The 27,472-nt window shown below is 46.8% G+C and overlaps 2 protein-coding genes across 3 annotated transcripts in view; one reads left to right on the forward strand and one right to left on the reverse strand.

Annotated features, from left to right (window-relative positions):
• Nucleotides 1-27,472, reverse strand: part of Ctnnbip1 (catenin beta interacting protein 1) — a 73,785-nt gene that overhangs the window by 38,124 nt on the left and 8,189 nt on the right. The window lies entirely within an intron of this gene.
• LOC101607246 (proliferation-associated protein 2G4-like) lies at nt 19,273-20,718 on the forward strand. Its single transcript, XM_045150416.1, has one exon. The coding sequence runs from the start codon at nt 19,273-19,275 to the stop codon at nt 20,455-20,457; it is 1,185 nt and encodes a 394-aa protein (XP_045006351.1). The 3' UTR covers nt 20,458-20,718.

Raw genomic sequence — 27,472 nt, forward strand, 5'->3', positions numbered from 1 at the left:
AGTCCAGGGAACCTGCTCCAACACCTCCGCGGCAGGGTGCTGACTGTGCAGCAGACCTGTCACTTCCGTCTGAGGCAGGTCTGCCTGTTCCACAAGGCACACCTCCTCCCCTGGGTTGGTTAGTCACCAATCGAGAGTCATCTTGGACCCAAATGACTCACTGTGACAGCTGATGGGCCAGTCCTACATGTGCATGAATTGACCTCCCAAAGCACCAACACCCCAAGCAGCAGGACCCAGGTCCTAGCACTTTGTCCCACCTCCTGTGTGCTCCAATGATGTGTCTGTGTGCAGTAGACATCTGCAGCTGCCTGTGGAAGCCTACACACACACACACATACAGCACAGTTGAGACTATCTTTCACACTGACTATCTGGCCACACAGCTTCCTGACCCAACTCTTGTACTTCTTCCAGGAATCAAAGAACACAGCTCTCTTACCCTCCACACCTCATCACCTACGTCAAAAGCATTAGCTAATCTGGTAGAAGTGTGACCATGAGGGGCAGGCACCAGGGACTGAGGAAGCTTGTCTGCCACTCTGGGCACACAGAGCTCATGAGCTTCTATGTACCTGGATTTGAGATGGGCTCTCAGAGCTCAGCCCTGCCATGAGGCCAGACACCAGGAAATGAGTTCTGAACAGGAAGTACAAACTCTCCTGTCTCAATGACTTCTGTACAGAAAGTCCCCAGCTCAATCAAGGGGCTAAGGCAGGCTTGCTCCCACAGTGGAATGAATTTAAATAGCCTCTCCTCAAGTCAGACAATGTTCTGACACTCTGAGTCTGTTGTAGGTCCCTCCTTCTAGAGTACAGCCTGAGATGGAAGTGCCAGCACTGTCCCCCACACCGCCACCCATACCGCCACCCCTTGCCCTACTACCAGAGAAACCCTACAGGAACAGGCCATTTATAGCAATTAATTGCTCTTCCTCCAGATATCAAAGCATTGAAATACCAAGGAACCCTGGGGAACTTTCCACCCAAGTCCCCACATTCCTTCAAAAATAGATGAAAAGAGAACCTTCTCCCACTTCTGAGGGGCTTTCATTTCTTCAACTACCATGACTGCCAATTATCCCTCTTGCCCACGGGGCTTAGGGATACTCAAGGAGCAAAGGGAACTTAGGGCTCATGAATTTAAGGGACAGCATCAGAAGGACAAGAACTGCCCAGGGCGTCCCACCAACTAGCCCATGTATCATTTTATAATCAGATTAGCATTCCCAGTCTACAGAGAAAGAAACTGAGGCTCATGATGCCTTGGCTGAGCATAGCATCAGAGACTGCGTTCTAGGAGCTGGTCTGTTGTTAGCCAGCTGTCACCAGCCAGCTACATAGCATGGGGCTGCCTGTGTCCTTCATTTCACCATCTATAAAGAGGACCTCTGCATTTCACTGAGTGGGCGAAGTGAGGGCTGGCTTTAAGGGCTTGTGGCAAGGGTTTCCCCTCACTTGGTTTTCTGCTCTTCTGCCACTGTCTTGAAATTCTTTTTTCTTTTCTTTTTCTTGAGTCTGACTCTCACGTACCCCCAGACTGGGCTGGAACTCCCTGTATAGCCAAGGTTGGCCTTGAAGTGTTCATTCCCCTGCCTCCACTTCATGCACACAAAAATTATCATTCATTGATTATAAGCTGCTTGTGCTTTTCTTGTCTGTGAGTCATCCCTCCTGAACCCCTTCTGTCTTTGGTGGTAACACTAGAGATCAAACCCAGGATTCATGCATGCGAGGCCAACACTCAACCACTGAGCCATAACACCCCCCCCCCATCCTACATTGAAATCCTTTGTTTCTTTATTTATTTATTGCAAGCAGAGGGGGGTGGAGACAAAGTAAGAAAGAGAAGTGGGCACATCAGGGCCTGCCACTGCAACCAAACTCCAGAAGCATGCGCCACTTTGTGTCTTTGACTTTATATAGACACTGGGGAACTGAACCCAAGCCATCAGGCCTTGCAAGTAAGCACCCTTAGCCATTGAGCCATCTTTCCAACCCCTCCTTGAAAGTCTTAATTTTGGACAAGGAACCCTATGCTGGTCCCCACAACTGATCCAGAACAAAAAAAGGAGGTCAAGGTTTCTCCCAACCTGCCAAGGACCCCACAGCCTTATGTAGACATTACCTGGGCTCAAGAGGAGTTACCAAGCTCTTCTAGGTCCGCACAATGCTGTGCCAGGCATGGGCAGTGGAGATACAGAAAGAGGGTTAAGACGAGGATTCTGTCTACCAGACATGACCAGTGGCCAAGGAAACCACACTACACATGCAGAACCAACAGCACAAGTGAGAAACCATGACACGCCACAAAGAGCCACAGGTTCAAACACAAGCACTCCTAGACTGCTTTCCACACATCTCAGTCTGGGCCACCTCCCACCTCCACCCCCAAGGAGCTGGAAGGCAGGAGGAAAAGAAAGACACAGGGCCTTACTAAGTGACTGAGAAGGGGGGGGGTCACAAAGTTCTAGCAAAAATAAAGGCTAGGGACTAGCTGCCAAGGGCTCTGGGGTGAAGTCATTGGACTTAGATCTTGAAGGATGAGTAACACTGCACTGATAAAGAGGCACAGAGCACATTTACAGAAAAATCACTGGGTATGTGCTTTATGACAGGCATTGAGAACACACAGGTAGCTCTACTTGTGGTTGGTTTTGTACCAAGCATGTCATATCCAGGACACTACATCTCAGATATATGACCGAGGCAGGAAGACAAGTGCAAGGCACCCTGGAGACTTGCTTCTGGGAACTTGACATGTTGAAATGCTGTGGGGAAAGGCTGCCTGTGGGCCACAGTGACAGCCCACAAGACCGACTGGATAGCTGAGTCTTGGAAGCCTGTGGATGCTCAGAAGCAGGGGGATGACAGAGCAGACTCGTCCTTTACTAGAACAAGCACCACAGTGACCATCTGCAAAGGGTCTGGAATCAGAATGGAGACCAACCATCCAGGTCTGGGAACAGGGGAAGAGCCATGAGAATCAGATTCAAGAGCAGTAGGAACAGAGGAGGGCCTGGGCTGGGGCCAAGAGGAAACTGAGGCTGAAGGTGCCTAGGACCTTCTGCTGTGCAAAGTATACCCACCAGGCTTCAAGCCTTGGTCAGGAGGTGTCTGAACACAGAGCAGCCTTCCAAGTAAAGTGGGACCTGGGTGGCCCAGAGTGAGGCCCAAGAATAAGTGAAAGAGGGGGTGAGGTAAAGGGACTTCAGGGTGAGGTTCCCTTGGGAAGAAGGGAGTACAGGGCACAGAGGACTGCTGTGTCCTGCTACAAATGTCATCACTTCAGTCAGGCCCTTCTGCTCTGAGGTCTGGCTCCATCATAGCACTCAGGAACCCAGCCATTGCGAGTGGCCTCCTCCCAGGACAGCTGCAGCAGCCAGGCTGCTCTGGTGGCAGTGCCCTCACTTATGGCACGTGGAGTTGCCACACTGGCTTCTTCCCTCTGATGGAAGCACCCCTCCTTCATGGGCTTCTGGCTTTTGGGTCTTCTCCCAAACTCAGCACTCACCCAATGCTGGCACTGCCAGCCTTCTGTCTGCCCCCCCTTAAGGAGCAGGGTATGGGTAGTATTCTTTTGTCAGTTACTTTTTACTTGTCAAGGTAGGGTTCACGCTAGCCCAGATTGATCTGGAACTCACTCTGTAGCCCAGGCTGGCCTTGAACCCACAATGATCCTCCCACCTCAGCTTCCCCAGTGCTGGGATAAAGATGTGCACCCCACACTCAGTGAGCAGTTTTACTTTTGTCTTTTGCTGGGTGACTACCTGTGTCCCTGTACTGGCCTCAGCCTTGTCTGTAACCACCCTTCATCTTAGGACTGCTTCCTGAAGGTGGAGTAAACTGACAGTGAGGGAGGTCATCCATCCTCAAGGTCATCCTCCACAAAGTCTGAATAACAAGAAGCTGTGCCTCATAGCTGAAGCCTGTAATCCAAAGCACGTGAGAGGTAGAGGAAGGAAGATCAGGAGTTCAAGATCATCCTTGGCTACATAGTCAACTGGTGCATGCCTTTAGTCCCAGCCCTTGGGAGGCAGAGCTAGGAGGATCGCAGTGAGTTCGAGGCTACCCTAGGACTACAGTGAATTCCAGGTCAGCCTGGGCTAGAGTGAGACCCTACCTCGAAAAATAAAAATAAAATAAATAAGTGAATCAGGGCTGGAGAGATGGCTCAGCAGTTAAAGGCACTTGCTTACAGGGCCTAATGACTAGAGTTCAATTCCCCAGTATCCATGTAAAGCCAGATGCACAAACTGGTACATGAATCTAGTTTGGCTGTAGTTGCAAGAGGTCCTGGCTTGCCCATTCTCATTCATTCTCTCTCTCCCACTCCTCTCACAACTTACTAAAAAAATTAAAATAAAATAAAAATAATAATTGAATCAATCAATCAATTAACCAACCAATAAATCAGGATAACAAGGAAAGAGGGAGGCCTGAAGATGCTGAAGGCCTGGAAGATCGCATCACCAAGGAAAAGAAGAAGGGCCGGGGAAAGCAGAGCACAAACAGACGTGGGAAGGGAGGACAGAGAGCAAGGAAACCACCAGCAGGCACTGCTCAATTGAGCAAGATTTGTTCAGAACACATTCTCATTAACACACACAGCAAGCTGCTGGGCAGTGGGGCTAGGATGACTGGATGGAGAAAGATGACAAAGTTGTCTTTCAAAGTTAACACAGGAAAATTCCTCAGCCTGAAATAGAAAGGCAGATATCAACCTTAAGCACTCACTCAGGCTCTTCCTCCAGGGCAAGGGTATCCCTGAGGCTGGGCACCAGAGAAGAAGGAAAATACCACTATTTGTGGGGAGGATGCCCAGACACTGATCACTGCAGCACCAGCGACCCTTACCCCCAAACACAAGTCAGGAACTAAAAGAGAGACAACTACCCAAAGCTTCTCTCCTGCATGCAACCTCCAGGAAAATGTGTATGAGCCAAGATCACTGGTCATCAGTTCAAAGTAGGCTGCCTGAGGAACCTTGAGGAAGATACATTGGAAGCACACAGTACTCAGGAGGCAGAGGCAGGAGGATTGCCAAGAGTTCAAGGCCACCCTGAGACTACATAGTGAATTCCAGGTCAGCCTGGGCTAGAGTGAGAGACGCTACCTTGAAACCCCCTCCCCCCCAAAAAAAGTTCAGCCAGGCATGGTGGTGCATGTCTTCAATCCCAGCATTCGGGAGGATGAGGTGGGATAGCTGTGAATTGGAGCCAGCCTGAGATTAACTCCAGGTATGGGTGGGCTACAGTGAGATCCTATCTCAGAAAAAAAAAAAAAAAAGAGTTCAAAGTCAAGCTGGTGAAGGCCTGTTTAATTCCTGGAAGGCTAGAAGATTTCAAGTTCAAGGCCTTCCTAAGCTATACAGAGAGTTCAGGCCAGCATGAGTAACTTGGTGAAACCTAAAATAAAAAGTAAATAAAAGGTTAGGGAGCCCTTAGGCCAGGATGGTGGCACATACCTATAATTCTACTATTCAGGACTTTGAGGCAGAAAGATTAGGTGTTCAGATCAGCATTAGCAACATAGTGAGTTTGAGGCCAGGACAAGTTATGTGAACACAGGTTGTCTCAAGAAACTGAAAATAGCCAGGTGTTGTGGCTCATGCCTTTAATCCCAGCACTAAGGAGGCAGAGGTAGGAGGACCACCATGAGTTCAAGGCCACCCTGAGACTCCATAGTGAATTCCTGGTCAGCCTGGACTACAGTGAAATCCTACCTCAAAAAAACCAAAAACATAAAAAAAATTAAAGAAACTGAAAATAAAAAGGGTTGGGCTCAGTTGTAGAGAATTTGCTTAGCATGAGCAAAGTTCTAGTTAGTTTCAGTCCCCAGCATACAAAAAAGAAATATAAAAAAAGGCCAAGAAGGGTTGGAGAGATGGCTCAGCATGTAAGGGGCTTGCCTGCAAAGCCTGAAGACCTTGGTTTGATTCCCTCGTACCCACATAAGCCAGATAGACAAGGTGGTACATGCATCTGGAGGTCATTTGCAGTTGCTGGAGGCTCTGGCATGCACATTCTCTACCTACCTACCTACCTCTTTCTCTCTCTCAAATAAATTATTAATTGAATTTTTTTTAAAAAAGGCCATGGGATGGAGAGATGGCTCAGCAGTTAAGCTGCCTGCCAGAAAACCCAGGTTTAATTCCCCAGTACCCATGGAAAGCCAGATGCACAAGATGGCACATGTGCCTGGAGTTCATTTGCAGTGCCTAAAGTCCCTGGTATACCCATTCCCTCTCTCTCTCATAAAATATACATATTTTAAAAAGGCCTTCAGTGGGCTGGAGAGATGGCTTAAGGGTTAAGGCACTTGCCTACAAAACTAAAGGACTCACATTCTATTTCCCCAGGACCCATGTAAACCAGATGCACAAGGTGGCGCATGTGTCTGGAGTTTGTTTGCAGCAGCCGGAGGTCCTGGCACACCCATTCTTTCCCTCTCTCTCTCTGCCTCTTTCTCTCAACTAAATAAGTAAAAAAAAAAAAAAAAAAAAAAAGGGTCTTAGCCATTGGAATAAAAAAAAGTCCAAAGGCTTAAAATTTCCTAGTTTCTTTCACTCCCTTCTCCTTCCAAGTTCACCCTTTACCCTCCCATACAGCACTAGGTCAAAGAGGGAAATGTGGGGTGGAGGTGGCTCATTCTGTCCACATATGTCCATATCAGTCGTCTTTCACCTTCACAGTGTGGGCATTTTAGACCTGTTAATTTCTTGTTGCAGGTATTCTGGCATTGCAGGATGGTCAGCAGCATCCTGTATTCTACCTACCTGATTACCAAAGCACTTCCTGTCAAAATGGTGTCCAGAGAGAGGCAAAGTCATGCCCAGTTGAGAGTACTTTTTTTTTTTTTTTTTTTTTTTGGTTTTCTGAGGTAGGGTCTCATTCTAGCCCAGGCTGACCTGGAATTCACTATGGAGTCTCAGGGTGGCCTTGACCTCATAACAATCCTCCTACCTCTGCCTCCCGAGTGCTGACATTAAGGGAGTATGCCACCATACCTGGCTGAAAGTACATTTAAAAAAATATTTTATTTTTATTTATTTATTTGAGAGAGAGAGAGGAAATGGGTGTGCTGCAAACTCCAGACATATGTGCCACCTTGTGCATCTGGCTTACATGGGTCCTGGAGAATTGACCCTATCTAGGTCCTTTGGCTTTGCAGGCAAGTGCCTTAACTGCTAAGCCATCTGTTCTAATATTTTTATTTTTATTTATTTGAGAGAGAGAGGCAGAGACAGGGAAAGGGAGAGAGATAGAGAGGGTGCATGTATACCAGGGCCTCCAGCCACTGCAAATGAACTCCAGACACATGCACCACCTTGTGCATCTGGGCTGCATGGGTCATAGGGAATCAAACCTGGGTCCTCTGGCTTTGCAGGCAAGTACCTTAACCACTAGGCCATTTCTCCAGCCTAAGAGCAACCCCCCCCCCCCCAAGGTAGGGTCTATAGCCCAGGCTGACCTGGAATGCACTGCGTAGTCTCAGCTGGCCTCAAACTCTCTGGGATCCTCCTACCTCTGCCTTCCAAGTGCTGGGATTAAAGGCGTGTGCCACCACGCCTGGCCCAATAGTACTGTTTTAAAGGAGGTGCACGAGGGAGAGACAGTGCACAGCTATTTGCCCTGTGTATTACTTAGCCCTGCAACAGCCTTGTCAAGCTCCACAGCGAAAACACAGGTGCAGCAAGGAGACATGACTCCTATATGATGGCCCAGCTTTTCCAGCCCAGAGCAGGATTTAAGCCTCAGTCACACAAGCTCTTAACTACTCTGCTCTACTGCTTTCTAGTATCTAAACAAATTAATAAAAATGTGCTCAGAAAAAAAAGGGGAAAAAAAACTCATTCACAAAAATTGTGAGGAAAAAAAAAAAGTGCTCAGAGCTAGGGAGAGGCAGGCAGGGCTGAGGCCAGATATGTAACTTCTGCCAGAATCCTGCATTGGCGGGATTCAATAACATAAAAAAATGGGGATACCACTAAGCTGGGCGTGGTGGTGCATGCCTTTAACACCAGCACTTGGGAGGCAGGGGTAGGAGGATCACTTTGAGTTCAAGGCCTCCCTGAGACTTCATAGTGAATTCCAGGTCAGCCTGGACTAGAGTGAGACCTCAAAAAAAAAAAAAAAAGGGATACCAGAGAGAATTTCCACATAGCCCTTCTCAGTAATTAATCTACAACAACCTCACTTTGCAGGGCACAGTGCCAGTCTTGGGAAATGAGCTTGAGATTAGGAATCTGTCCTAAGGATGCCAATCCAAATCCAAACCTGCTCCACGTTCCTTCCTGCTGTACGAAGCCAGGCCATGTTGCAGAACAATGATAATTAACATTGTTGCTGTGGCATTTCCCCAAATGCCAGGCATGGAGTCAGCCATGCTCCACACATTGTGTTGATTAATGTTAGTCCTCACAAGCCTGCAAGGTAGGAATTATTCCTATTTTATAGGTGAGGCAACTGAGGCTCCGAGAAGCTACGTGACTTGCCTGAGGCCATGGACCATAGGGGCAGAGACCGGACCTGGGTGCCGACTTTGCCGGAGTCCTGTCAGCCCCGCAGGGCTCAAGAGTTATTAAGAGCATTTACCCATCTTAGCTGCAATTACAGGAAAACAAGAAAGAGAAGCCAGTCTAGCATACCACCAATCAGAGTGCATTAGATTAGGCAGTAAAACAACTAGAATGAGATGGGACCCAGGGCGCCAGAGGGAGAGCCATAAAAAATATTACTGGGCAGCTGGGGAACATATAATAGTCACTGTTTGGGACAAGAGTACTCTCTCAATGACCTATGTGTGGATGTGTACACGTGCACATGTGCATGCTGACAGAGACAGAATGCAGGAACACAGACAACAAAAATGGGCGAGTCTAGTAAAGGGTATCTGGAAATCTACTGCACTAGAACGACTGTTTTCTTCTTCTTCTTTTTCTTTTAAAGAGAAAGAGGCAGATAGAGAAAATGGGTATGCCAGGGTCTCCAGCTACTACAAACAAACTCCAGATACAAGTGCCACCTTGTGCATCTGACTTTACTTGGTTCCTAGGGAATTGAACCTGGGTCCTTTGGCTTTGCAGACAAGTATCTCAACTGCTAAGCTGTCTCTCCAGCCTGTTTTGTTGTTTTTTGTTTGTTTTTGGTTTTTCGAGGTAAGGTCTCACTCTGGTCCAGGTTGACCTGGAATTCATTATGTAGTCTCAGGCTGGCCTCGAATTCTCGGCAATCCTCTACCTCTGCCTCCCGAGTGCTGGGCTTACCACCACATCCAGCCCTACTGCACGAGGCCAACTTTTCTGTGTTTGAAGTTGGGAACACATCAAAAAGCACTTGGAAATGGTCATGACAGCAGACATCAGGAAAGACAAGTAAGTAAAAGCTCTGAAGAGTCTCATCTTCAGAATCCCACTCAAGCTATCATACCTTAGCCACAGCCAGGACCAATCAGTGGGAAATAGCAATGAGACCACATGACTACAGCTCTCTGGAATAGAAGAGATTCTAGAACTTTGGGTGCTTACCACCTCACCTTCCTCCCTCCAGCTGCCTGCCTGCCTGCCCCTCTCACAGCGACAAGCTCATTCAGCTCCAGACTCCGCTCCAGGGACGGAGCCCACCTGACCTGACCCAATAAGCCCCAGAGGACCAGAGCACGGCTGCTGCCCCCTGGGAAAGGTATTGACACACAGACTCCATGCCCAGAACAGGAAAAGGGCACCCAGAAGCCTGGAAGGGTCCTGAGCTGGGACTCTTCTGTTCTGTGTAGTGGTGGCCCTGGCTCAGAGCAAGTACAGAGGGCCGTCAGCAAGCACATCACACAAGGGGCTCCACAATCTGCCTGGAGACAGCTACCCAAAAAACACACAGGCTGCATAGGAAGCAAGGGTGGGGACAGATAGCCAGATTCAAACAAGATTCTTTCACAGCTGAGGTTCTCACTGCAGGCAAATTCACTTCCCAGGGGACATCAGGAAGTATACAAAGGCTTTTTTTTTTTTCGAGGTAGGGTCTCACTCTGGTCCAGGCTGACCTGGAATTAACTCTGTCATCTCAGGGTGGCCTTGAACTCATGGCAATCCTCCTACCTCTGCCTCCCAAGTGCTGGGATTAAAGGCGTGCGCCACCACGCCTGGCCAAAGGCATTATTTTCTCTTGTCCTGAAATACAGAGCCTCACACATACGAGGCACATGTTATAAGTTACTCTACACCTTCTAACCTCTGGATATTTTGTTTTTTTGAGGTAGGGTCTCACTTAGCCCAGGCTGTCCTGGAACTCACTCTGTAGTCCCAGGCTAGCTTTGAATTCATGGTGGTCCTCCTACCTCTGGCTCCTGCATGTTAGGATTAAAGGCATGGGCCATCACATCTAGCTTTGCTGCTTTTCTTGAGAAAGAGTTTGCTATGTAGCCCAGGTTAGCCTCAAAGTAATGGTGACTCTCCTGCCTCAGCCTCCTAAATTCTAAGATATACCACCATGCCCATCATAGAAGACATTTTTGGCCACTACAACTGGGGGGATGCCATGTACTCCCATACTGATCCAATCAACCACAGATCAACAACATTCATGAGAAACAAACTCAATTCCTCACTGAATAAGCATGCTGTTCTAGACCCCTGGGGATGTTGCTTGGTTGGTAACTTGCTCAGCATGCAGAAAGCCCTGGGTACCATCCTAAACACACACATGTAATCGCACTACTCAGAAAATGGAGGCAAGAGGATGAGATGTCCAAGGTCATTCCTGGTTATACAGTGAGTTCAAGGATGTGCATGAGTTATATGCAAATATTTACACAAGAGACTTTGCATTTGCATATTCTTCACAGATGGTTGTGGAACCAATCACCTGAAGATACAAGGGAATAAATGTGTTGTATGTTAGCCAGGAATCAGTAGCCTCAATAAAGAATTTTCCATCCCACTTGCCCACAGTGCCAAGGGAAAGAAACCTTGTTTGGTGGCCACATCATATACCAATTGCACCAGGTTCCCTCAATACCTCTGAGTCTTTGCATCTGCTATTTCCTCAGCCTAGAGCATTATTTCCTCCGTGAGTCATGAGACCAGCCCTACTGACTGCCCTCTGCCTGTCACAGTGTGTGCCTACATACTAGCCTGCACCTCTTCTACTCAGGTCACTGCTCCAACACTGCATCTGGACAGTGTCTGAGAGCGTCTTTCTACCACCAGACAGGATACTGGATGAAGGCACAGAGAGATTGGAGTTAAGGCCTCTACAGGCTCCATGCAGCCATGGACCCACATCTCTCACTAAATATAACATATATATTTATGTGTGTGAGTGCATATGTGTGAATATAAGACCCAAGCTGGTAGATGTAGGAGGATCCCATTGAATTTTGAGTGTGAGGCCAGCCTGGGGCTACAGAATGAGTTCTGGGTCAGTGAAACACGGCCTCAAAAACAACCCCTCAAAAAAAAAAACAAGTAGGTACTTCATGATCATGCTGGTCTACTGAAGAAATTGAGCTGTTTTCATGGTAATACTTATTTCCTGAAAGGTCAAACAGCTTAGTTTGGTTTTGCTGACATGGAATTTGAGCATGAGTAGCTCCATTTTGATTTTAAAAATTTTAGCCAGGGGCCTGGTGTGGTGTCGCACACTTTTAATCTCAGCACTCAGGAGGCAGAGGTAGGAGGATCAATCACCATGAGTTCGAGGCCAACCTGAGCCTACGTAGTGAATTCTAGGTCAGCATGGGCTAGAGTGAGACCCTACCTCAAAAACAAACAAACAAACAAACAAAAAAAACCCAAAACAAATAAATAAAATGTTTTTAAAAAATTTTTGTTTTTGGTTTTTCAAGGTAGGGTTTCTCTCTAGCCCAGGCTGACCTAGAATTTACTATGTAGTCTCAGGGTAGCCTAGAATTCACAGCGATCCTACCTCTGCCTCAGGAGTGCTGGGATTAAAGGTGTGTGTCACCATGCCCAGCTACTTCTTTTTTTTTTTTTTTGAGAGATATGAGAGAGAGGGAGGGAGGGAGAATGGACTTGTCAGAGCCTCTAGCTACTGCAAGTAAACTCCAGATGCATATGCGACTATGTGCATCTGGTTGTGTGGGTTCTGGGAAATCGAACCTGGGTCCTTAGGTTTGGCAGGCAAGTGCCTTAACTGCTAAACCGACTCTCCAGCCTCTGTTTTGATTTTTAGAGTCCAGTGCAGAAGCCTAGTAGTCTCAAATAGTGGCCTTTTACAATCTTTATTTTTTAATTATTTTTTTAGAGACATGGCCTCACTAGGTAGCCAGTGTGAACCTTGAACCTACAATCCTTCTACCTTAGTCTCCCAATAGGATCTGCCTCCAAAACTAGCCAATTTTGTGTGTTGGGCAAGTAGCATCTCTCTATGTTACCCAGGCTAGCATTGAACTTGGACTCAAGTGATCCTCCTGACTCAGCCTTCTGAGTAGTTGGGCCTACAAGCACATGTTCCACACTATGTAACACCTCAGAGAGCACTCAAACACCAAGGGTCAGACAAACATGCGTATACATACTATTCATGTAACTGGATTGACGAAAAACATGTATTCAGTGCTCCTGGTTTAACTCATTTAAGCCTTGTGACTCTGGTCCAGCTGGTTGAAAATAACCCCTAGAACTCACTGTCTCTTCTAGCCCTTAAATGAGTACATACCACTTTTCCACAGCAAGGTAGGAGGCCCTGGTGAGCCTGCTCTGCCAGCCCCTTGAAGAACTGGTCAGCAGAGAACAATGCACACAGGAAGGGGATGCTGAGCCTGAGGAAGCTTCTTGGCTGCCTGACATGTCCAGCTCCTCAGATGGGTCCTTAGGCTCTACAGCTCTGACCAAGGACCATGCAGGTTTCATTTCTGCATGGGACAGAGGAGGGATGCAAGGAAAGAAAGGCATCATTCAGCTTAATTTAAAAGGAGATTCTTGGGCTGGAGAGATGGCTGAATGGTGAAGGCATGTGCCTGCAAAGCCTAAGGACCCAGGTTTAATTCTCCAGGACCCATGTAAGCTACATGCACAGGGTAGCACATGCGCCTGGAGTTCATTTGCAGCAGCTGGAGGCCCTGGTACACCCATTTCTCTCTCTGCCTCTTTTTCTCTCAAATAAATAAATAAACATTTAAAAAATTATTATATAAAAAGAGATTCTTGGGCTGGAGAAATGGCTCAGTGGTTAAAAGCACTGCCTGTAAAACCTGACAGCCTGGGTTCGATTCCCCAGTACCCATGTAAAACCAGATGTGCAAGGCATGCATCTGGAGTTTATTTGCAGTGTTAAGAGGCCCTAGTATGCCCATTCTCTCGCCCTATCTCTGCTTACAAATAAATTAAAATATTTAGAAAAAAATTAAAAATAGTGTCTGGTGGTACACACCTTTAATCCCAGTACTCAGGAGGCAGAAGGAGGAGGACTGCTTTGAGTTCAAGGCCAGCCTGAGACTACACAGTGAATTCCAGGTCAGCCTGGGCTAGAGGGAGACCCTACCTTGAAAAATAAAAAGTTAAAAATAAAAAGAGAGCCAGGCATGGTGGTGCATGCCTTTAATCCCAGCACTTGGGAGGCAGAGGTAGGAGAATTGCTGTGAGTTCAAGGCCACCATGAAACTATATAGTAAATTCCAGGTCAGTCTGGGCTAGAGTGAAACCCTACCTTAAAAAAACAAAAATAAAATAAATAAATAGAGGCTCTTTTTTTCTTCCCAGAAAACAGCTGGCACACAGAAACCTGGCCAAACCAAAGTCTGGGACCTGATGTCAGAAACCAGCCCCTCCACAGAATATGGCTACAGATTCTAACTTAAGCCATCCAAGACCATCAGCCTCTGCCAGCACCCAGAGGAATGGGTAATGCAGAGTCTGGAGCCCTGATCTATTTAAAGTCCCCAACTCTTGAGGGAGTGTAAGCATCCCTCTCTCCAGGGCAGGAGGCCCCTAACCATCAAAAGTCTCCCACCCCGTCAATGTAAGCAGATGCCAGAAGGACCCCCTTTACTCTCCTGTGACCTGTAATAACCCAGGGCTGCCCCCTGCATACAGCCCAGCTCCCAAGGGAAACTTGATTTGCATTTCTTGGTCAGTCAACTTTAGGCTAGAAGGACTAGTTCCAGGCCCAATAACCCTAGGGAAAAACTTGGCCAGGAAGTTCATAGAGCTTGGGCCATATCCAGAGGAGGAGGCCACAGTGGAAATTTCAACCCGTGGGAGCACCGTCAACCCTGCTGTCCACAGCCATGTCAACTGTTTCAGGGCCACAATTTAAGATTCTAATTAAGGAACTGGGGAGATGGCTCAACAGTTGAAGGCATTTGCTTGCAAAGCCTACTGGCCTGGGTTCAATTCCTCAGAACCCATGTAAAGCCAGATACAAAATGGTTCATGAACCTATGATCCCAAAGATTGGAAGGTGGAGCCAAGAGAATCTGAAACTCACAGGGTCTGGCAGTTGTTGGTAGTGGCAAGAGACCTTGTCTCTAAGAAGGTGGAGTACAGAACCTTAAAGTTGTCCTCTGACCTCCACATGCATCCTGTGGCACACATACAAATACACAAATTAATTAATTAAAGTTAAAATTCAGGGCAGATGGCTTAGTGGTTAAAGGTGCTTGCTTATAAAGCCTTACGGCCCAGGTTTAATTGCCCAGTGTCCACATAAAACCAGGTATCTACACAAGGTGGCATATATGTCTGGAGTTTGTTTAAAGTGGCAGGTGGCCCTGGTATGCCCATACTCTGCTTCTTTTTTTTTTTCTCTTTCTCAAATATATAAATAAAATATCTTTTTTTAAAAAAAAAAAAGTAAAAATTGGGTTGGAGAGACAGCAGCTAAAGCATTTGCCTACAATGCCTAATGACCCAGCTTCAATTCCCCAGGACCCACATAAAACCAAGTGGCACATGCATCCGTTGTTTGTTTGCAGTGGCTGAAAGCCCTGTCATACCCATGCTCTCTGTCTCTTCTCTTTTTCTTCTTACAAATAAATAAATAAATAAATAAAAATGGGGAGATGGCCCAGCAATTAAAGGTACTTGCTTGCAAAGCCTGCTGGCCCTATTCCCTAGTACCCACATAAAGTCAGGTGCACACAGTGGCACATGCATTTGAAGTTTGTTTGCAGCAGAAAAAGGCCCTAATACACCCATACTCATCTATTCCCTGCCCTTTCTTCCCTCTCTCTTCACAAATAAATTTTAAAAATTTATTTTATTTATTTGAGAGAAAGAAGAAAGCAGACAGGTGGGGGAGGGGAAGCAGGGGAGACAATGGGCACACTAGGGCCTCTAGCCACTACAAACTCACTCCAGATGCATGCGCCACCTTGTGCAACTGGCTTATGTGGGTCCTGAGGAATCGAACCTGGACTCTTTGGCTTTGTATACAAGCCTCTTAACTGCTAAGCCATCCTTCCAGCCCAATAAAAATATATTAAAATTTTTTTCAGCTGGGCTTGGTGGTACACACCTTTAATCTCAGCACTCTGGAGGCAGAGGTAGGAGGATGCCTGTGAGTTTGAGGCTATCCTGAGATTACATAGTGAATTTCAGGTCAGCCTTTGAGCTAGAGTAAAAGCCTACCTCAAAAAATCCCCAAAATAAAAATAAAAAAAATTTCAAGTGCTCCCCTCCTTTGCATGACTGACTACTGCTCTGGCATCTCATAACCCACAACCCAATGGGGAATATCAGCAATCCCACTAAGGAGGCCCATCAGTGGAATGGGGGCAGGGAGGAGGGAAATGATGGCACCGACACATGATGTGTCCATGCAAAGATTCTACTTTAGAAAAATTCAAGTTCTAATTAAATTGAGAAATATAGAAGACGTTTTAAAAAGGGAAAAGAAAACTGACACAGTGCACAGTATCATATGTGCTATGTATTCATCAGAGAGAAGGCATTCCGATTTCTGCATGAGCTGTGTATGACCCTTTGCTGAGACACAGTCATGCTCTGTAGCCCTCACCATCAAGGAGGCAAAGCTCAGGTGGCCTGAGATGGCCAGCTCAGGCTTCCCCAGGCCCTCAGACAGGTTGGCTGGCTCAAGAATCACTTCCCTCCCCACCTTCTGCCTTGGATACTCAAGCCACTTCCCAGGGTCTTCAGCCTTCTGCCATGCAGATGTGTCATTAAATGAACTGGACGGCCTGCAGGATGAGGGCTCAGGAGCCCCAGTTGTGTTCCCAGCGGCAGCAGGCTTGGCCTGTGAGTCACCCCTCCTCATTGTTCAGCTTTGGGAATGGGGAGTCTGGATCCACAGACCCAGCTGGGAGCCCCAGGGCGCCTCCTGGGACGGAAGTCTCTCAAAATTGTGAGGCCACTGCCTCTTTCCAATAAACTCTCATCTCAGCACACAGGAATGTGCAGATTTGCATGAAGATACAGGTATGTTGGCACCTACCTCATATGCTTCCAATCATGAAGATTCCACAGCACACAGCACATAACCCCATGAGAATGTGCTTGGGTAACTGCTTCTGTGGAACCACACGGGCAGTGACCTTCCATCTCCTCCGCCCTCAGCTACCTCAGAACAAAACATAATCTAAGGAAGGAGGAAACCTCCCCTAAGGGGTGGCTGAGGACTCAGTTTCCTTCCTTCCCAACTCTTTGACAAGCTGATAATCAAAATACAAAATGTTTTAAACAAAGACACCTTCAGAATCTCCCATGCGTTTATTCCATTAACTAGCTGGGGTCACAAGGCCTTTGTCTGTTCTGGAAACACGGCCACTGCAGCTGAGGTGAGGGAAGCCCAGCACACATGCTCTAAGGCAAGGACAAAAGACAGTGCCTGCCTCAGCATGAATTCACCCAGAGCTCCCAGAGGGCTGGTTGGCTCACAGCCAGAACCTTCATGGGACAAAAGAGTTCACGAGAGTGGACAGAAACGGGCTTGGAGGCTACATGGGACAGACTGAGGGCTCCAAGAAACTGTCCTCATTGTAAACAAGTGCAAGTACAAACACCCAGAACTGAACACACCTATGTAATCCAGCCCAGGAGCCAAATCCCCACCACCCATGTGTAATGACATTCCTCATTTCCAAAGCCACCAAGCTTCTGAAAGGGAGCACACGCTTCTGGCAAAAGCGGCCTGTGTGATGCTCCCCTGGCAAGGACTACTGGTTTTGAACCAGTGACTCACCAAAGCCTCTCACATTTCACAAAAGAGGACATAAGATCTTATAAGGCCATGTCCACAGAATGTAGGATTTGTCCTCCTGCACAAACTCAGTTCAGAGTGAAATGCTTATACCAAGATTGGAGAGAAGTACAGTATACGTTAAGTTGATGGTATTTTGGAGGATGAGACGTTCCCAAAGAACTAAACCTTCTTGCAAATTTTCTTGGAATACAAGGTAAAAACAACAAGTCAGGGCTGGAGAGATGGCACAGCAGTTATGAGGCTTGCTCATAAAGCCTTCACAACCCGGGTTTGATTCCACAGTACCCATGTAGAACAGCCTGGTACACAAAGTGGCTCATGGGCCTGGAGTTGTTTGCAGCAGCTGGAGGCCCTGGTGTGCATATTCTCATTCTCTCTCTCTTTCCTTCTTTGCTGGGCATGGTAGGGCACACCTTTAATCCCAGCACTCAGAGGAGTAGAGGCAGAGGTAGGAGGATTGCCATGAGTTCAAGGCCAGCCTGAGATTATATAGTAAATTCCAGGTCAGCCTGGGCTACAGTGAGACCCCACTTCAAAACAAACAAACAAACAAACAAACAAACAAACAAATGAGCCAGGCATGGTGGTGACTCCCAATAATCCCAGAGCTCAGGGGCAGAGGCAAAGGCAGGAGAACTGCAGCAAGTTTGAAGCCAGCCAGGTGTGCATGGAGAGTTCCAGGTCAGCCAGTGCTAAACAGTGATATACTAGCTTAAAAAGAAAAAAAAAAAAAAACCTCAGGCTGATAAGATGGCAGTCAAAAGGCACTTGCTCGCAAAGCCTAACCACCTGGTTTGATTCCCCAGCAACCTAAAGCCAGATGCAAAAAGTGGTACATAAGCAGGGTGTGGTAGCACACGCCTTTAATCCCAGCATTCAAGAGGCTGAGGTAGGAGGATAGCCATGAATTCAAGCCCAGCTTTGGCTACTGTGAGACCCTATCTCTAGCAACACCACTGTGAGGAGGTTTGGTTTTATACCCAAGTTGTGAGTCCATCTGAGGGGGTGTGGTGCTGGGGTTTGAACCCAGAGCCTCACAGATAGCTAAGTGTAGGCTTCCTCATTGAACTCCATCTCTAGCCACTCTTCTTCCTAAACCGTGTAAAAGAAAGCTGCAGATATGACACTAATCCACCTCTTCTCATCCCCAGGCCATTCTCTACACAACCACAATGCCGGTAGTGCACCCAAGGATTTCATGTAGAGGGAGAAGTATCACTGCTGTACTCCCAGTTACCCCTATTCCTCCCTCAATCTCAAGCTGGCTTTCAGGTTTTTTTTTTATTCAGGGATCCAGTCAGGAAACTCAATTACACTGAGTTCCTGTGCTCTCTAAACTCCTTAGTTTGAGACAACTTACCAACATTTTTTTTTTATTTATTTGAGAGCAACAGACACAGAGAGAAAGACAGATAGAGGGAGAGAGAGAGAATGGGCGCGCCAGGGCTTCCAGCCTCTGCAAACGATCTCCAGACGCGTGCGCCCCTTTGTGCATCTGGCTAACGTGGGACCTGGGGAACCGAGCCTCGAACCGGGGTCCTTAGGCTTCACAGGCAAGCACTTAACCACTAAGCCATCTCTCCAGCCCCCAACTTTTGTTTATTGTGACAGTAACAGTTTTTTAAGAGTTCAGGACTATTTTCTTTTAGGATCTCCCACAGTCTAGACTGTCCAGATTAGGCCAGTTTTAAACATTTTGGCAAGGGACTACTATAGCTGGCATTATGTGTTCTAGAAAAGTTGTGTGACACCAGCTTAATCCATTTCTTGTGATACTGGGTACCATAGTTTGGACTTCTAATGTCCCCAAAATTCCATATATGAAAGACTTGATTACCAGCCTATGGCACTTTTGGGGTATGATGGAACCTTGAAGAGGTGGAGCCTAGTGGAAGTTCATCATGAGGGGTCTGCTTTTGAAAGAGGTACTGAGCTCAGCCCACACTCGCAGCTTCTCGTTCTCCCGCCCACCCTCCCACTCCCTTGCTCGCTCGCGCTTTCCTCGCGGTTCGAGGAGACTCTGGCCACAGCTTGTGGCTGGGAAGGGGGAGGCGGTGGCCAAGGGGAAGAGAAGCTACAGTAGTGGCGGTAGGAAGATGTTGGGCGAGGATGAGCAACAGGAGCAAACTATCACCGAGGACCTGGTCGTGACAAAGTATAAGATAGGGGGCGACATCGCCAACCGCGTACTTCGATCTTTGGTGGAAGCATCCAGCTCAGGTGTGTCAGTATTGAGTCTGTGTGAGAAAGGGGATGCCATGATTATGGAAGAAACAGGGAAAATCTTCAAGAAAGAAAAAGAAATGAAGAAAGGTATTGCCTTTCCTACCAGCATTCCAGTAAATAACTGTGTATGTCACCTCTCCCCTTTGAAGTGTGACCAGGACTATATTCTCAAGGAAGGTGAATTGGTAAAAATTGATCTTTGGGTCCATGTGGATGGCTTCATAGCTAATGTGGCTCACACTTTTGTGGTTGGTGTAGCTCAGGGTACCCAAATAACAGGTCAGAAAGCAGATGTCATTAAGGCAGCTCACCTTTGTGCTGAAGCTGCCTTACGTCTGGTCAAGCCCAGAAACCAGAATACACAAGTGACAGAAGCCTGGAACAAAGTTGCCCACTCATTTAACTGCACACCAATAGAAGGTATGCTATCACACCAGTTGAAGCAGCATGTCATTGATGGAGAGAAAACCATTATCCAGAATCCCACAGACCAACAGAAGAAGGACCATGAAAAGGCTGAGTTTGAGGTACATGAAGTATATGCTGTGGATGTCCTTGTCAGCTCAGGAGAAGGCAAGGCCAAGGACGCAGGACAGAGAACCACCATTTACAAACAAGACCCTTCTAAACAATATGGCCTGAAAATGAAAACTTCACGTGCCTTTCTCAGTGAGGTGGAAAGGCGTTTTGATGCCATGCCATCTACTTTAAGAGCATGTGAAGACGAGAAGAAGGGTAGGAGGGGTGTAGTGGAGTGTGCCAAACATGAGTTGCTACAACCATTTAATGTTCTCTATGAGAAGGAGGGTGAATTTGTTGCTCAGTTTAAATTTACAGTTCTACTCATGCCCAATGGCCCCATGTGGATAACTAGTGGTCCTTCTGAGCCTGACCTCTACAAGTCTGAGATGGAGAGCCAGGATGCAGAACTAAAGGCCCTTCTCCAGAGTTCTACAAGTCGGAAAACCCAGAAAAAGAAGAAAAAGGCGGCCTCCAAGACTACAGAGAATGCCACCAGTGGGGAGACATCAGAAGAGAATGAAGCTGGGGATTGAGGTGGGTCCATATCCCTAGCTTGCCATTCCTGCCTCATCCCCTTCCCACCACACCCCGGCTCTGTGAAGTGCAGTTTGTCTTCTCCACCCAAGACCACCAGCAGAGCGGGGTATCCCTGTCCTCGTCCCAGTCTCCCAAACCACCCTCTTCCAACAGAAACCAGCTCTAACTGACTCCGGTCTTGGGAGGCTAGGCTTCCCTGCCACTGAAGACTACTTTAGAAACAAAGAGATTGAATAATAAAATCAGGAGTCAAAATCCATTGTCTTCAAGCCCCTCTTTCTAGCCTTTTCTACTACTCTGCTTGCTCAAAGTTTGTGGCCCTACAACAGAACAGGGAGGAGGCTAAAGCAGCGGAAATTTTTATACCGGTCTGATGTCAGCATTTTCTCATCCTGCTGGGGGCTTTTTTTCCCCCCATATTGTTCCCAAGTATTTAATCTGCCCTCAAAATTAAGAACTGTTCTTCAGATTATTTTTATTCACTTGTGGCAGATTCCTCGTGTGATCTAGCTAGGCCCTGTTTCTAGGATCTGAAGTTGCCCATTTATGAAGATAATTCTTCTCATCTGTCAAATAGATCCTCATTTGTAACCCTTTTAGTAAGTTTTGTTCTGCAGGATCCTTCCCCATTTTCACAAAGTTGTGATGACAGGATCTATCTCAACTCGTTTTCTCTGGAGTCAGTGGGGCTTTCCTTCACTCCATCTTCCAAGAACCAAAACTGGATATTCCACTGTGGTTTTGTTCCCTGTTTGAAATATTTTGACTTCCCTCCTTTGAAGGAAATCCAGGAACCAGAGAAGTAGACTTTGCTAAAGAGATAACTGGCTTTCTGATGCTGTGGACTTGGATGAATTGCTGGGGGGGAGGGCTGTTATGGAGAATGGTGACAAATTTCAGTACCTCTGGCATGCTGTCCCAGGGAACCAGGGCTCCCACTAATTTATGAGGTTTTTAAAATGACATGGCATTAAAATAAATTTGGATTTGCCCATAAAAAAAAAGTGGTACTGAGAACAGAGGCTAAATGGATATATTATGCCCACCAAACTGCTCTCTAAATAATTGCATTTATGCCCATATACTAATGCTACTTCCATTTTGGCTAGAGAAGCTTCTTTTTTTCAGATGGTGGTGACTACTGGGGTAACTCAAAACTCACCATAGTAATGAGAAGAGACAGTGGAGTGTTCAGCACTAAATGAGACATCTCTACCACATCCTCCAAGACTCAGGGACCATTGTGAAAGAGGTGGTGGAAAGAATGTAAGATCCAAAGGGAGGGGAGGACTGCTTACAATGCTGTCACCCAGACACAAAGTGGCCTTGATATCCATAACCTTACAGTGGCTGATGCTACCAACACAAGACCTGCATAACAGGAGGTGAAAATGATGTCAACAAAATCAAATAGAAACTAGCTGGAAAGAATAGTTTCAATAGAGGGGAGATTTGGGAGAGGGAACAGGGAAGGTAGAGGGAGGGGATTATGATCATGGTATATTCTTTATGTTTATGGACATATCAATAAAACAGTTAAAAAAAAAAAAAACAATGGGACAAGCCTGGCGTGGTGGCTCATACCTTTAATTCCAGCACTCAGGAGGCAGAGGTAGGAGGATTGCTGTGAGCTCGAGGCCACTCTGAGTTTACATAGTGAATTCCAGGTCAGCCTGGGCTAGAGTGAGACCCTGCCTCAAAAAAAAAAAAAAAAAAAAAAAAAAAAAAGGACAGGAAAATAGGAAATGAAATTTAGATGCTGTGATGGTTTAGTGTGAAATAGCCCATATGCTTGTTGGTTCCCAGTTGGCAGTGCTGGTTTGGGAGGTTGTGGAACTTTTAGGAGGTGAAACCTACCTGGAGGAAGTGGGTTGTTCTGGACACAGCCTAATCGGTGATAGCCTGCCCCAGTTCCAGCCCAACCTCTGCTTCCTGACAGCCTGTGGGTAACCAACCATCTCCCGATGTAACTAGCCACCTCATGTTCCCATTTCCACAGCCAGGAGCTGCTCCCGCTGCCATGCCATCTACCATGATGAACTGCCTCCCAAACTGTGAGCCAGATTTTATTCCTCTCTTAAGTAGTCTGTGCCAGGAAAAAAATTATATATATAAATAACTTTTTTTCCCAAGAGAATTGGGCTGGGGAGATGGATTAGCAGTTGTGTGCTTCCTGAGAGAGCCTGAGACTGACAATTCAAATCTTCAGAACCCTAGGCATGGCTACACTGGCCTATAACCCCAGTCCCACATGGAATCTTCAGAGCCCCACAAGTTCCAGAATTAGTAGAAAGGAGATTCTGGCTCAAAACAAGACCAGGTGGAAGAGCGAGGGAGCCATTTACCAAAGCTCCCATTCTAGCTTCTGCAGACAAGTGACTCCTGCCACAGGCAAGGGTATGGGGGCACTGCAAGGGCACATATACGTGCCTACACCAAACATACACATGTGCCACATTACACACACATAAGCAAAAAAAAATTTTTTTTTAAGAACCATAGGGCTGGGATATATAGCTCAGTGAAAGTACTTGCCTAGTACATACATAGCCCTAGGTTTGATCTACAGTATCCCATAACTGCACATGTAGTAGCACACATCTGTAATTCCAGCACTGGAGAGGTGAAGGCAGGAGGATTGTAAGTTTAAGGTTACTCTCAGCTACATAGCAAGCTCAAGGCCAGTGTGGGCTATATGTGACCATTAGTCAAAAACAAAAAAATTCTGGGGGCTGGAGAGATGGTTCAGCAGAGAAGGAATAAGGACACTTGCATGTAAAGCCTGATGGCCTATGCACACTCATACCATATACACACACACATACATATATACATACATGCAAATAAATAAATAATTTAAAAAATAATTAAGCCAGGTGTGGTGGTGCATACATATATATATAATGCAAGACCTTGGTTAAATGTGTTCACTTTGCAGAAGGGGAAATGAGTGACTAAATGCTGGGAAGAAGGAAGACTTAGTTTTCAGCATGTAAGTTTTTGTATACTATGTATATTAATAACTCAAAACATGAAGGAAGCCAGGCATGGTGGCCCATGTCTATAATCCCAGCACTCAGGGAGGCTGAGGTAGGAGAATCACTCTGAGTTTGAGGCCAGCCTGAGGAACAGAGTGAGTTCCAGGTGAGCCTGGGCTAGTCTGAGACCTTGCCTCAAAAAAGTACCCCCGGGCTGGAGAGAAGCACTTGCCTGTGAAGTATAAGGACCCCGGTTCAAGGCTCAATTCCCCAGGACCCGCATAAGTCAGATGTACAAGGTGGCTCATGCATCTGGACTTCTTTTGCAGTGGCTGGAAGCCCTTGTGCGCCCATTCTCTCTTTCTCTGTCTATAGTCCCCCAAAGCAGGAGAGCAGAAGCCCGTAGTCTCGCATGTAACAACAGCAGCACTGCCCCACGAGAAAGGAACTCTGCACTAGTTAGCTGTCTGTGCTCCACTGAGTCCTGCCACAAGTAGGCTGCTCTAGGAAGGAAGCAGACTGGGGATTGGCGGGGAGAGATGGCCAGCTGCTTACCTAAAAGCCACATCATACCCTCCTAAAATCACCAGCACTCCAGCTTCCCCCAACTCCAAGAACTAGCTAGAAGAGAACCACGTTCCTAAGTTGTAGGTGACGTTAGTAGCATTGACGGGATACAGGGCCCTGCTTCTCAGGCCAGAAGGTGAAGGTGGAATAGTCAGGAAAGGGTTCACATCGCCTAGCCAGAGTTGACCACAGAAGTTATAACTTTTTGCTGCCTCCTTCCTAAGTAAAATGGTATCAATTAATTTGCTACTTTATCAGCTTAAAGTCCCCAAATTGTCCCAGTAGTACTCATGTTCATGTACTTATGTCAGCAGCTCCCACATACACTCAAGGTACACCTAACATTACATATAGAATAATTAAAATGTTCACTATCTAAAAGAAACCTACAGGTTCTCTGCAGGAGGGTGAGGGTGAGGGTGGGTCTCTAGGAAGCTGGCCTGCCTGGAAGCCTCAGTCTGGGCAGGGAGGTCAGAACTAAACCATCTCATTGGAAACTGGTCCACAATTTGCTTGGTTATTTAGCAGGAAGACCTGGAGTCAGGCCACATGGTGAGAGGTATTTGATCCACGAGGGACCCTGATCTTTGCAGGAAGCTTTGCTGGCAGAATCCAAGGTTGTCTTCATTTGCCTGTTATTCAGTCAAGGACACAAACCATAGGATTCCTGCAGCAGGAAATGTGTGGGCTGGACACTTGGGTGATGCCGAGGTCTCTTGGCAAAAAAAAAAAAAAAAAAAGCTTAATTGGAGCTGGTCTAAAGCCTCCCGCCCAGCTCTACATGGGAGAGGAGATGGAAGTAGGTCACATTCTCTGGGCATCATCAGCATCATCACAGCCTCCAACCCCACTTGAAGAAGTGCAGGTGCACCAAGCGGCCAGGTCTTGTTGAGCTGGCCATCTCCTAAACAGACAGCCATTCTGCCCTGGTTGCAACCTGGATGGGTGGATTGTTGCCAGGAGCTCTGCATACAGGTTACTGCTATGCCACATTGTCCTGGCATCTTCTTTTTAATTAATTAATTAGGTGGGGTTTTTTTGTTTGTTTGTTTGTTTTTGCAGGTGCCTTAACAACTAAACCATCTCTCCAACCCTGTCCTGGCAATACTCTCCTTCCAAATGGAGGCAGCCACCTCTGCCAGCCTTTTGTCCTCTCTAACACGGTCCAGCAGAACCAAGAGAACAACACTCCTGCTTTCATATGAACTATTGGGCCTTCCTGACCTTGGTGTATAGTAATAGACAGGCTTAGGGAAGAAGAGTCTTGCCCCTAACCCATTCTGCACATATTTCCCTGAAAAGGAGCATGAGGACACAGGTTTCCACATGTGTGAACTCCTTACACCAATGACACCATATGTTCCCTTCAAAATGGGCAGGGGGAGACCTGTTTGGCAGGAAGAGAACCCTGGATAGACAAGGGTGGGCAGGTGTTACATAAGAAAGGCAAAAAAAAAAAAAGGCACCAGGGCTGGAGAGATGGCTCAGCGATTGAAGGCACTTGCTTACAAAGCCTTTTGACCTGGGTTCAATTCTCCAGTGCCTACATAAAGCCAAATGCACAAAGTGGCGCACACATCTGAAGTTTGTTTGCAATGGCAAGAGACCCTGTGCAATCCATTCTCTTTCTGTTTCTCTCTCAAATAAATAAACAAAAGGCTCCGTAGGGCTGAAGATGGCTTAATGGTTAAGGCATTTGCCTGCAAAGCCTAAGGACCCATGTTCTACTCTCCAGGTCCCACATAAGCCAGATGCAAGGTGACCCAAGTGCACAAGGTTGTACATGTGCACTAGATGGCACATGCATCTGGAGTTTGATTACAGTGGCTGGAGGCTCTGACCCATCAGTTCTCTCTCACACACGCATAAAAATATAAAAAGGCCAGTCTTCAGAAGGCATCATGGTGCTGGGAAGAAGTGACAGGAGTGCTCAGCACTGCAATATCTCTGTCACACCTTCCAAGGCTCAGGATCCACTGCAGAAGAGGTGGTGGAAAGAATGTAAGAGCCAAAGGAAGAAGGGTAGGACTCCTTACAATGTGTTCCTCCAGACACAAAATGGCCTGGATATCCATGACCTCACAGTGCCTGACACTACCTATACAAGACCATCATAATAGAAGGAAAAGATCATGACATCAAAATAAAAGGGAGACTGATTGAGAGGGGGATGGGATATGATGGAGTGGAGTTTCAAAGGGGGAAGGGGGGGGCATTACCATGGGATATTATTTATAATCATGGAAGTTGTTTTGGGCTTGCCTCAAAAAAATTAAATTAAATTAAGAGGCACCACATAACCAGGCATAGGGACACATGCCTATAATCCCAACACTGCAGAGCCTGAGGCAAGAGGATCATCATATATATGAGTTGAGGCCAGCCTGGGCTAAAGTGGAACCTTACTTAAAAGGGGGGAAGGGAGCCGGACATGGTGGTACATGCCTTTAATCCCAGCATTCAGGAGGCAGAGGAAGGAGGATTGCCATGAATTCAAGGCCACCCTGAGACTATATAGTGGATTCCAGGTCAGCCTGGGCTAGAGTGAGACCCTACCTCGAAAAATAAAATAAATAAGTAAAGGGGGGTTGGAGAGATGGCTTAGCTGTTAAGGAGCCTGCTGCAAAGCCAAGGGACCCAGGATTGTGTCCCCAGGACCCACGTAAGCCAGATGCAAAAGCTGGCACATGCATCTGGAGTTTGCAGCAGCTGGAGGCCCTGGTGGCCCATTCTCTCTCTCTCTCTCTCTCTCTCTCGCTCTCAAGTAAATAAATAAAAATAAGACTCAAAAAAAAAAAAAAGAAAGCCAGTGATCCTCAATGTTATGAGTCTTGAAGTAGTAAACAGTTCCAGCTTTAAATAAAAGCAAGTTCTTTTTGTTTAGTTTTGGTTTGGTTTTTTGAGGTAGGGTCTTGCTCTAGCCCAGCCCAGGTTGACCTGGAATTCACTATGTAGTCTCAGTGTAGCCTTGAACTCATAGCGATTTTCCTACTTCTGCCACCTGAGTGATGGGACTAAAGGCATGTGGCACCACACCTGGCTGCTTTTTGTTTTTAATTTTTACTACTTTTTTATTTATTTGAGAGAGCGGCTGATGGCGGGGGGGTGGGGAGAGGAGAGAATGGGTGTGCCAGGGCCTTCAGCTACTGTAAACAAACTTCAGATGCGTGCACCACCTTGTACATCTGGCTTACATGGGTCCTGGGGAACCGAACCTGGGTCCTTTTGCTTTGTAGGCAAGCGCCTTAACTGCTAAGCCATCTCTCCAGGCCATGTTTTTTTTTTTTTTTGGTGTGTGTGTGTGTGTGTGTGTGTGTGTGTGTGTGTGTGTGTGAGACAGAGTCTCATGTAGCTCAAGGCCTCATTATGAACTTATAATTCTCCTTCCTTAGACTCCCAAGAGCTAGGATTACAGGTGTGCACCACCATGCCCATCGTGAAAGCAAGTCCTCAACAACCATGGCTG

This window comes from Jaculus jaculus, chromosome 5 (assembly GCF_020740685.1).
Source record: "Jaculus jaculus isolate mJacJac1 chromosome 5, mJacJac1.mat.Y.cur, whole genome shotgun sequence".
Taxonomy (NCBI): domain Eukaryota; kingdom Metazoa; phylum Chordata; class Mammalia; order Rodentia; family Dipodidae; genus Jaculus; species Jaculus jaculus.